Consider the following 12,869-nt stretch of genomic DNA (forward strand, 5'->3'; position numbering starts at 1 on the left):
TTGCAAAGGAGTCCAAATCGTTGGTAAATTGACCAAATTTATATAAAATTAATTTTAATTAGCATCGAATTTCAAATCGTTGCTAATGAGGGAAGATATATTTGTAGTGATTCACTTTCAATGGTAATGATATATATATATATATATATATATATATATATATATATTCGTTGGTAATTGTAGGAAGTTATATAAAATACATTTTTTAGTTTGCAAGGAATCTCAAATCGTTGCTAATGAGGAAATATATATATTTGCAATGAAATTATACCATTGCTATTGAGTATTTGTCATCTTTTTGCGGTTGGCATCTAGAAACATTTTACAACGCATATATGTTGTTGCTATTATCTCAAAATCACTGCTAAATAAATTCTCATACTAGATCTGATGTTAATTGCAATGAATATTTTGCAAAAAAATTATTTCTTTGCAATTACATATATTTGCAAGAGGAATGGGCGCATGACCGTTGCAAAAAAGGCTATTATTAGCGAGGAAAAAAATCTCGTTGCAAATAATGGTCGGAAAATGCCTTTCCTCATGTTGTAGTATGTATACAAGGTTTCAATATTAGTTCATTTTTTTTCCAATTCTAATTGATAGAAGAAAATATAGTCTAAGTTTGCAATTTAATCATTCTTCTAAAATGGGGTGCATTTTCTTCAACAGTAATTTTGACATAATTTGAGATGGCTTTTATGACTTTAAAATGATTAGTGACAATTCGATATTCTTACCAAACTACAAATATTTTCCTTACTAACTACATTACGCCTCATGCAAAAGTATTGTTATCTGTTACATCTATTTAAATAATAACATGACATTTATACAAAGTTCGGAAAACAAAGAGAAAGCAGTGCTAGCTTGGTATCCGATCGATCTGAAGTTAGTGACGTACGTAATTCAATAGAATCCACTAAGACAAGATCTTACCAATATTAATGGTATCTCCAACAGTACTGGAGGTTCATTGTGAATATCTTTGTTCCTGACTATATACTGAGTCAGTAGCTATGGAAAAATGGATCAAATCATGATCAAGCAGTATGATCTCCATCTTCCATCTTTTGCTTCAAATTATCATCAATACCACTGTAATCCAAATTCTGTAAAATATCTACAACCCTCAAACTTCCAACATTTTCAAACTTGTTTCCAGCTTGGATATCAAATTTCTCTTTTGATGATCTATCGTCGAAGGCTCGACCACCATTAATTAGCTCCAAACTAAAAGATCCCATCGCTACATCATCATCTTCAGACACCCAAGCTCGAAAATTGATCATTGAAGGTGGGATCTTAGAAAAGAAGACCTCTTTTAAGTTCTGTATTACACCCATGGTGAAAGGGTTTTCGTTCTTATCATAGCGGTACCGAAAATTCTCATAAGTTGTCTGTGAAAAAGAAAATGACATGAGATTAAACAATTTAACATCTATAAGAGACATTGCTGTGCTACGTGCGGCAATTATGATGAATAGTACGGAAAAGATAAAACAAAAAAACATAGATTTAATGTGGTTCGGCAGTATGCCTACATCCACAGGAGTGATGGTTAAATTTTCACTAACTGTCAAATTAGGGTTACATAATGTTGTTTTTATACTAACTCTAGCTGTACAAAGATATTAGAAAATTTCAATAATACCTCTGTACCGTACAAGGGGGTGTTGCCCCCCACACCCCCAACCTATTAATCATCCCTAGCAATAAAACAGTAAATTACATCCTACGCTCCACTCGCTCCACTCCGCTTCACTCTCGACATCTACCTGCTTTCTCTATATACGTGTTCCACTCAATATGAGCCACATACTACAACATACATTTATATTTATGTGTGTATGCATATATAGGTTTATTGAAAGGCTACGAACAGTAACAAATTTGGTTAAATATGTGGTGCTTGCTTAATAGACATAGCACACCAGGCCAATACACAAAGTTTCACTCACACTATTGAAAAACTTCCTAAAATCATGAAGATCAAAACCCCTAAATATAAATGATGGTGCATGCATGCAAGCATGCATGTACGTGAATATAGGAAATGTAGATGTCTTAAGAGGCATTAGTAATTATTAGTTGCAAAATGTAGAACTTTAATTCGTATTATAACTAAATAATTGAATACATATACGTTCTCCATCTTTCTCTCCCCAATTCAATTCTCTATCCTAAGATAAGGAGAGAAGCCAGCTTGAGTTAAAGATCACCTAGCCTAGCCACTCGTGAATGAATACTTGTGAGAATGCTGCCCATAGATTGAGTGAAGTCAAGAAGGTTATAACCTAGAAAATACACCATGGTGAATGGGGTCTTGTATCATCGAAGCTTAGCCCTCACGCTCGTTTTGTATCTCTTAGCTCCCAAAGGCAAACTATGTACGAAAGAAATCCATGAAAGAATACAAAATACAACTAGCTAGGGCCATTGGCCTTGGCCGCGGATAAGATCCTTAATTTGGGTGGGTTACTATTGATCGACCTGCATGCACATTCCCACGAATCAGACGGGCACAAAGATCTTCAAACATCCAAGACTCTCACCTCAAGATGTGACCTTGATCATGTGATTAGTACTGTGAACTTGGTGCAAGAGGATGACATTGTGTGTCCTTTACTCCGAAGAAAGAGGTGAAATTTGTTAAGATATAAAATAAATAATAATATCTACTTTTTCCTATCAGCTTAAGTTTTTGAGATAAGTGGTGATTTCATATGATATTAGAGTAGAGATTCTGAGTTCGAATCCTGACTCTAAACTCTATTCCATTTAATTAAATATTCCACATGTTGGGTCACCCATTGAGGGAGAGTCTGACCCACACGTGAGTGAGAGTGTTAAGATATAAAATAAATAATAAAAATCTATATTTTCCTATCAGCTTAAGTTTTTAGGACAAGTGATGATTTTACAAACTTTATAACAATGGCCATCATTACTAAAAGGATTGGCTTCCATTTTGCTTGAAAATCTATCTATTGTCTATCAATTTGATACTCCCGAGGTCCTAATCACGGATAGAAAAATTTGATAATCAAGCTTTCAACGACTTTGGTTTTCACAATGGAATCCTAAATGACCACTTAGGTATCACAACACAGATTCTCCAATGAGAGTTTGCTTTTATTGTATAGTGTTTCTAGATTTAAGCTGCTTGAGAAGATGCAAATCATAATTGATAGAACTGCTCCTTTTGGAAGGATTGATCTATACTCATCAAATCAATATGTGTTCTTAGTTATGGACTAACAAGCCTTCATGTTTAGAGATTTGTTGTTGGTGGTATATTGTAATAGTACCTAATTTTATTAAGTTTAAGAATAACGTCATTTTTTGAAATTCAAGAGAACGAAAAATTACTAACATTGTCCTAAAAGATTTTCTATCTCTTCTTAAAGGAACACAAAGTATAAAACGATTCTACAAAATAAACAAAATCATTTTGTATTAAAATATTTAAAATATAAAAGAGCCTATGAAAGTCCTTATTAAAAATCGTTCAAGTCTCATGTGCTTAATTGACAAAATAAACTTAATAACTGAAAATATAAAACTAAATATTTCATAAACTGCCTAGACATGCATGCTTTCAATGATTAAGTAAGATAATCAAGACAATTATGAGATGAAAGGAGCATGCACTGGAAACATCCAGAAATTATATATATATATATATATTTATATATATATATAAATATATATATATATATAAGAGCAGCAAGAAGAAGGGTGATCACCTGGTTGGTGCAGATGAGATAAAAATGGAAGAAGGTAAGTCCACCAACAAACCAGAAAACTACGAAGCAATATACTATGAGAATAACTGAAAGTATATCACGTGACATGGCGCTCCACAAATTGCCTTTTCTCCGCAGAACATTCATCCAAGAAAACGTAAACACGTACATACACAAGAGGGTTGACGACAGTATAAACATGATGAAGAATGGATAGTTACGCTGCAAATACAACATATAATATCCACGTGTAAGATAGATAAATATCTATATAAAATAAATTATTAAAGGAGATCGAAGAAAAGTTACATGAGCTTCATATATATGAAATATATATATCTATATATATTCAACTTCAAATAATTTTTCTATACAGAGAATCGAATTTCTGAACTCTATAAATTTCACTATCGATCTCATATATATATATATATATAGAAAAATGATACTTTGCTGCCTAAGTTTGCTCCCTCAATTTGACTACTCATGTATTTTATTTTTTATTTTTTTTATTTAATGTTTAAATAAGTGACTATTAATATATTGATTTTTTTAAATGTTTAAAGATGTTTAAAAAATAAAAAAATACACCAATATACTTAAAATTACTTCCTTAATTACTAAGTTAAAAAAAAAAAAAAAAATTTGACCAACGGTCAACTAGAGCGGTCAAACTAGTGGGCAAAAGAAGCTTTTCCCATTTGCAATACTAGGGGCACACCAAGTGCACAAACTTGGGTGGCATAGTAGCACTATCCATACATACATACATATATATATATATATATATATATATATATATATATATATAGTCCTATAAACTATTGGTTTGCTCAACCAAAGAGAACATGTGTGGAAACCAGTGATATTATATCTCCCACTTTATTATTGGTTTGAGGTTTTCCACCCGCACCAATTAACCAAGTCTGGTTTACATTTTCATAATTGATGTACTCCGTCAAATTATAAAACTCTTTTAATTGTAAATGAGTTCCGCTACTTACAAGCCTAGTGTGTTAACACCTGACGACTTGTTCTGGAATCCCTTTTAGTTATAAAAAGTCAAAAACTATGTTTATTAGTTGATATGACATGATGTCTCTATATCACCCACATCACGGGTGTGTCTTAGTGCGTCAAAGTATGGGTTTGCAAATAGAGTTTTCATTCTGAAGTAGATCTAGCGTCTCTTATTAAACCATGTCAATGTGTAAGCTTGTTTTAGTATAATTTATTTGTATGTCGCTGGACTAAAAGTGAGGATTTTTGCTTGGAAAGCATGCCTAGATAATCTGCCAACTTATCAGAATTTGTAAAAGAAGAAGGTTGTGTTGGAGATACTGGTGTGTTTTGCAGTAGGGCCAGTGAGGATGCTGCTCATACTTTGTTTTATTGTTCTGATGTGGCTAATTCTTGGTTACAACACTTATCAATAATGGAAAATATGGAATCTGGGTTGTCTTTTTGGGAGTTGGCAGTTATTGCAAGGGAGAGGGGATCCAAGGAAGCTTTAGCTAATTTTATCTCTATTGCTTGGGGATTATGGTATAGAAGGAATCAGCTTATTTATGAGAATGTTTCTCATGATACTAAATATGTGATCTGTTATGCTTTGTCTTTGCAGCTTGAGTATAAACAGGTCCAGGTTTTTGATGCCTGCAGTAAAGTTATTAAGAAAGTGGTCTGTTGGGCCCCTCCTTCAGGTGATTATTTAAAGATGAATGTAGATGGTGCAATTTTCTTTGATCAACAGAAAGTTGGTATTGGTGTTATACTCAGAGATGCTCAAGGGAATGTGGTTGTGGCATGCAGCAAAGTGGAAAGGCAAGTTGTTTCTTCAGAATTCATTGAAGCTACAACTATGTTAAGAGGATTGCAAGTGTGTACTTAGTGGGGGGTGCCGAAACTGATGTTGGAAACTGATTGCTTGGTTCTTGTTAATGCATTGAATGATGGCTCTGTCTATTTCACTGATTTTGCTTTCTTGATTCAAGATACTAGAAGAATGATGCCTAGTTTTCAAGATGTCCAGGTTTCTCATGTTAACAGGTTGGGCAATTCGGCTGGCTCATGTTTTGGCAAGGCATGCTTGGGGGTTAATGATATTGAAATGTGGTGGGATGGGTGTCCTTTTGTATCTCAGGCAGTTTGGCTTGATAAGCTATATTTTGTAGGGACAGTTATTTTGAATGAATGGAAATCTGTTTATCAAAAAAAAAAAAAAAAAAAAGAAAAACAAAGTGAGTGCAGACAATCCAATACACTGATATATTCTTTTAATATAACCTACTTACCAATCCAATACACTGACCCACCCAAGGGCAGTGGTGATCAAATTTCTGCACACAATTGTTGCACAGAGAGCAATGAGAAGCGCGTGGTGGGCGGTAAAGCAAGCAAGTGTTGCAGTACTTCACTTTTACTGTGTGACCATTCACCATTACATCCTTCATTCGAGGTAATTTCAATTTGCCGGCTTTGCTATTCAGCCACTCCATAGATACTGTTGGAGTGTCAAATGCTTCATCTGATTCAAGTGGGTGTAAGTTCCTTGGAATAATTCCTGGATCTCTCCCTGATGTCAAGAACAGAAACGTAAAATCCTGCATGCATCCACCCAAATGCAACCATTATAAAAAGATCGGATTTAAGCATCAATATCGATCTAACCCAAAACATTGAAAAACTCATGAAGATCATCTACCCACCAAAAGAGTCAGAACCAATCCAAAAATCAGTACAGGATAGCTAAAACGACGATCCTCTTCTTTGATCGTTAAAATCATTCTTATGCAGAATGTGATTGCAGGGACTCCAATTAGAAATGTAGTTAAAAATAGTGATCCTGCGTCTTGACCAAAGATTATTCTCCCGCCACACAAAAATTTCTGACATCATCATCAAAAAAAATTAAGTCTCCGTTAGAGTAACATAATGTAATAAACTACAATAATCAATAATAGAGCTTCTTTTTTTTTTTTTTTTTTGGTCTTTCCCACTGTCAATATACACAAATAACATTTTAGAAATTTATTAAAGGACAGGCAGCCAAAACCAAGTTTGGTTGCTGCCCATTACGTCATTGAGTGCACACATCGATTTTGAAATAGATGAATTTTGGCTATTTTTCATACATTTTGATTTTGGAGAATTTGTTGAATATCTGGAATGATGAGAGAGATTTGCAAAGCAAAACGATGAAGAAGACAGAGAAGGGAAACACATTGGAGAAAAATTATTACATTGTTACCCTTCCAAACTTGGTAGAGCCTCCTGGTATTGGGTTTGGGAGAGGGAGAGGGCATGGCCATAGGCATGGAGGGAGACGTACCCCAGCTCTGGTTTTTGTTCCAACTCATATTTGTCTCTATGATCTTTCTGATCTGCAACAAAGCAATCTTCTTTATTCGCAAACACCCACATTGAATTCAGATACCCTTTTCATTCAACCAGTTGGGGGGTAATACGTAATAAGCGAAAGAAACGTGATCGCAGATAGATCGTCTCTGTGTCTGTCTCTCTCTCCCTCTGCCGTAGATTCAGAAAAGCAGCCACCCTCTCTCTCTCTCTCTCTTCTTTGTATCTCCCCCTCTGTTTCAGAAACAAACTGGCTTCGAGATAGTCCCGTAACAATATTCGTAGTCGACCGGGTTTGTCGCAACCAAAACCATTTAGGAAAAGAACTCACGACAATGTAAAGAGAAGAAGTCTGCGATCCAAACATTGTCGTTTGTTTACTTCTTTGTGATCCATCGCTTTTGATTTAAACCCAAGGATCCGATTCGAGCATTCGGCAAATATTTATTATGAGGTTCCTTTTCTTATACTTGGGAAAGAAGATATCTGATGATGAGATACATGCAAAAATAGGCCTTCACGTGAAAAACCAATTATTCTCGTTCACTATTACAATAACCTACTGCGCTATGTGCGGACTTAAATGGTTTGTTTGTTTTTTAGTACCTTATCTTATTACTCATATGTGTGTATATATATTTTACGAGAAATTATAGTTGCAGTTGTGAATGTATAAGTATTGTGTAATTATTTTGAAAAAAATAATTAAATAAATATATGACCTATATGAAAAGAAATTAATTTTTTAATAGTGAATATCACTCTTTTTCAAAACAACTGCATGGAACTTGCAGACTCAACGCCTGTATGTAACATTACTCATGATATTTGATCTTATATATATAAAATATATATAAGACTAGTTTAATTATTTTATTGGGAGAACAGACCAGGATCGATTGACCTGACAGTTAACAAAACGAATAACAAAACTTATTTAACATGAGTAATTCAATCTACGAGCATGTATATCAAAGTATCCATGTAACGTCCGATTCTGGAGGTTCGGAGAGTTAGCTCTTAATACTTAATAACAATTCCAATACCACAACTATAAAATCTAGAAAACTCAATAAAATATTAATTTTTTTGCTCAACTCAAATATACATGTTCCTTCACCGAAACAACAAAAAAATTCTCAATAAAATAAATTAGAAACTCTCTAAGGACTCGAAAATATCCTTAACCCAACACATCAAAATATCCGAAAAGAATCAATTTACTAACTATGACTCTCAAATAAGTACTTGTACCATCGGACACTTATTTCTCTACGATCCTCACACCTTACTAAAACTTCCTACTCTTGTTCTCCAACTAAACCATCAAAATCATCTGAAAAATATTTGGAGATAAGAGGTGAGTTATTAAGAACTCAGTAAGCAAAGGACATATACTAGTGTGTAAACATGAGCATTTATAGAGTTCAGAATGCAGAATAAAATATTTTCTTTCAGAATGCAGAATCAGAATATTTGTTATAAAAGATATCAGAGTGAAAGTCCTACAATATTCATAATCAAAATTCCTTTGGCGTAGCATAAACATCACATCACATCTTATCTTATAATATCAGAACAGATATCATGTTTAACCCCTGTGGTAGGATTGTGCAAACTCTGGTAGCTAACCGAGTAGAAACAAAATGTGAATCTTCCCCTTATTCATTCTCGGAGCCCCGAATGTGCACATAGGAAAGACCGTGCAAAAAACCACTTTGTTTCCAAAGTGAGTGCATCAGAAACAGAAAAGTTAGTACTAACCCGAACAAAGGCCACAGTTTTACACCTGTGGTAAGGTCAAAATGGAACAAAAATAGAAACAGAATGTTATGCCAGAGGTTTTTAAAAATCACATCATATCACATCATAGTACAAAACATTTTCAGAACAGAACATAATCATATCTCAAAAACATAATTTGTGCACAAAATTACATATTCACTCTCTTTTGCACAGTTCAGAAATATAATGTCAAAAATAAGCTCATGTCTACACTAGTCATGCCAGGAAATACTTTATTCTTAAACAGAATCTCATGAGTAATGCAGAACAAATAACTTAGGTAGTTCCAATTTCTTTTCATAACAAAACATGCATATTTTTCAAAAATTATCCTTAGCCCGTTTTATTTTTATGCAAAGTCTAGCATAAGAACCTCGTTTACCTGGACTTCTTATAATTTTTAGAATTTTCCTCAAAAATGTTGAACAATAATTAATCGTTACCTATAAAATAATCACGTAATTCTCGTAAATTTCTAATTAATCACGTATTTCGATATTTGATCCTAATCTTCTAAAATAACCTATTTAATTTCTGCAAAACCTAAAATTTCATAACCTCAAATTATAAGTCATCACCTTCTAAATCATCAATATTGATTTAATAACTTTGACTAAAACATTTAAAAGCCTGACCTAATTATTATTGAAAACCAACTATAAAGTTTAATACTAGATAATATAATTATCTCAAAATATTTTAAAATAAACCATAACTATTTTTTAATAGACTAAATCATATCTAAAGTGTAAAAACAACATTACACCAATATTGTTTAAAGTGTAAAAACAACATTATACCGATATTGTTTACTCTTAAAATAAATCTTTACTTAATAACATGTTAAAATACTTAAGTGATTTTCTGTAATCATAATTAAATAAGAGTTTATTAACACATAATAAAAATTTTAAAACACCTTAGCATAACTTGCAGTTCAAAGGGTAAAAAAGCAATTAATAATGTTAGTGTAAAATATGCATGTAATACACTTGCGTAAACCAAATTCTTTGAATAATGCAATGGCTACGTACGCGATGGAGGTTCATCGTGACTGAAGGAGGTCACGACAGGGCAAGCAAGTGGGAGGTGGCTGAGACACGACGATGGAACACTGAGAGAGAGAGAGAAAGAGATGAGTGAGAGAGAGAGAACGGAAAGAACGGTGAGGAGGCCGTGGCATTTTGTGAGCTTACTAGGAGGTGGTCCCGACGGACCTAGGTGCTCGACCAGCGTCCTCTGGTGGTTCCCGCTTGAGGCTGAGTAGTTGGAGGCGGTGCTGTGGTTTACTAACGGTGGCAAAGAAAAGCTTGCGGTTTGGAGAAAAAGGCTCTTTGGGTATAGAAAACATAGGTTTGGCAAAAGCTGTGGGTTGTTGTTTCCCGTGGTTGTTGAATGTGTTTTTCGATGGTTGCTCTGGGCGTCAATTTTACGTGGAGATGGAGGTTGGGGTGGTTGAACCGGGCAGTAGTGGTTACGCACACGTTTGGGCTTCTATGAGAGTGTTGGATGGCAACGGGGATGGCTGAAAGGTGCAGAGATGACTTCCGTGTAGCAACCGTGTGTGGCTATGCTAGTAGGTGTCGGTTCGCAGTGATGGGGAGATTTGGGGTTCACGGTTTGCCAATGGGCTGGGTGGTGGGGCTATCACACGGTGGTTTTTGAGTGGAAGACAATGGCAGTTACGTGAAGGAGATGATTCACTGAAAAGAAAAAAAAAACTGCGGCAACGTCTTTTGCAGGAGGGAAAAACGTGTATTTATAGAGATGATAATAAAACCCTAGAGAAAAGAGAGGAAAGAGACTTGCATGCTTAAGACTAATGGAAAGAGACGTGAGAAAGGTGGGGAGTTTCTAAGAACAACAACCGTTGGGTTTCTCAATTTAATAAAAATGGGCGTGGGTCCTGGGGTGATCGGGTAGAGCCCACTTAAAAAAAAATTAGAAAGCGGCTTAGTGCTGGGCTCGAGTGTTACAATCCAAGAATGAATTATTACAAGATCTATAAATATGCATACTTATAAAGGGCGAAAATGATTTGCTTATGTTTAGGATTAGACCGAGGCTTCACACAAGCTAGTTTTTTGACAAATAATAAAAATAAAATAAAATAAAACAGGCATGACAAAATTATAGTGAGTTTCACTTTTTTTTTTCAAATAGACTACGTAAAGTTTCCACAGTCTGGACCTTATTTAGCATAAGTTGGAAAAAATGAAATTGGGTGGTTTTTTGCGAAAATGTTTGTCTGTCTTTTTTGAAAATTTAAAATAGGCCCGAAATTTTATACACAATTCTATGTTGGCGCCCCCAAAAAAATTATAATTTCTATATGCTCTCTAAAATGTTTTATAATTTCAATATATATACATAGAAATGCCCCTTCAATTTTTTTACTATAGCCTTTGAATTTTGTATAATTTCTATATATTATCTAATTTCAAGGATGTGGCCCCACAAAAATTAAATTAAAACTAAGTTTAGAAATAATAAACTATTAACATTGATCCCAACCTATGGTTAGGTTTCTTAATATGAAATCCAAACTGATACAAGAAAAATAATTTAAATTTGACGATTTATATGAAAAATAGTTGTGGTTTTATCCTCTAGACTTCATTGAGCAAGGAAACGTTTATTTAAGGTCTCGATTGTAACATTTTATGCTTAATATGATATGAAAATATCTAGATTTTACATGAAACTTGATAAACTAGTTTAGATACTAGAATGAAAGATGACATTCTAAAAGATCACTTGATAATTTCTATGAATAAAACAATTTCTAAATATTTCATTACAAAAATAATAATGGATGAATATTATTCCATAAAATATTATCATAAAAAATTTGAAACATACATTAAGTTGTGGTTTTTTAATTTATTTCTATGTGTATATTACAAATTATCGAGATTTAATTTTATATATAGTCATACTTCATGATGTTTTAATCTTTTTTCATTTTACATAAACATCTCACGCAGTAGAAAAGTTGGCCTTCCTAAAAACAATTGTTGGTTCCATGTTGCAAACCAGGTTAAAATTAGTAATTACCCAACCTAGGTTAAAACTTTCCGTATATATATAATATATATATATATATAAAGTACGTATATATAACTTCTAAGTGTAAACCATACAAATAAACACACGGGATTAACACATGCGGTGGCAGGAACTTACCTAAGGGAAACCGAGGCACGCGTCGAGGGGTGAGGAGCGACGGGGCTGGCTGGAGGGATTGTGGTGGCGCGGCTTGGAGTGGCTGGTGCGGTGCGGTGCGGTGCAGTGCATTGCAGTGGGTGGACCTCTGTTTTGGGTGGCTAAAAACAGGGGAATAAACAGCTGGATTTTCCGTGAGAGGGGTGGCTCGCGCTAGTGTTAACCGCGGTGGTTTTCGAGAGGTGGGGTCACAACGTGGTGGGGCTCTCGGTGGAGGGTATGGAAGTGGTTTATGGTGGCTGAACGCTACTTTGTTTTTGGATACTAAAACAGAGGAAGCTGAAACTAGCAGTAAAGGCTACGGGACGATAGGCGGCAGCTTCGTGTGGCTGCCGATGGAGGCTTGCAGTGGTCGGTTCTGCTTCGGGCTAGTGTTTTCCGTTGTGCAAGGGGCCAGCCGTGTGGGTTGAGGCGTGGAAGGCTTGATAGTGGGATTGCCCTTTGGTGGTGGTTGTTCGGTTTCTTGTGGGGCTTGGGCAGTGCTATCGCACGGTGGTTCGTGTGTTTCAGGCTGGGTTTGATCGAGGCAGTCGTTGGGATGCTACGCGGCGGCTGGTCTTCAAGCGGGTGAGAGGACGTGCACTGAAGTTAGACTGTGGGAGGGCATGCAACGCTGCTATTGCTGTTTGCGTGGGAAGGAGTTTCTAGCGATGACAGTGTTTGGGTAGTTTCTAATTGCATGGGAAAACATACGGGTGTCTATATATATGTGAGGTGAAACCCTAGAGATAAGAGAGAGACGTGTGTGAGGTT

The 12,869-nt window shown here is 35.0% G+C and overlaps 1 protein-coding gene and 1 pseudogene across 1 annotated transcript; one reads left to right on the forward strand and one right to left on the reverse strand.

The window, feature by feature from the left end:
• Positions 1 to 781: 781 nt before the first annotated feature.
• LOC121267430 (probable protein S-acyltransferase 1) lies at positions 782 to 7,562 on the reverse strand. The gene is made up of 5 exons (XM_041171292.1): positions 6,992 to 7,562; positions 6,458 to 6,637; positions 6,044 to 6,352; positions 3,750 to 3,971; positions 782 to 1,400 (listed from the first exon to the last, which is right to left on the reverse strand). Exons 1-5 carry the CDS (start codon positions 7,106 to 7,108, stop codon positions 1,044 to 1,046), a joined length of 1,185 nt encoding a protein of 394 aa, XP_041027226.1. The 5' UTR covers positions 7,109 to 7,562; the 3' UTR covers positions 782 to 1,043.
• Positions 7,563 to 10,412: 2,850 nt separating this feature from the next.
• Positions 10,413 to 12,869, forward strand: part of LOC121267195 — a 5,476-nt pseudogene continuing 3,019 nt past the window's right edge.

Source organism: Juglans microcarpa x Juglans regia, chromosome 5S (assembly GCF_004785595.1).
Source record: "Juglans microcarpa x Juglans regia isolate MS1-56 chromosome 5S, Jm3101_v1.0, whole genome shotgun sequence".
Classification (NCBI taxonomy): Eukaryota; Viridiplantae; Streptophyta; class Magnoliopsida; order Fagales; family Juglandaceae; genus Juglans; species Juglans microcarpa x Juglans regia.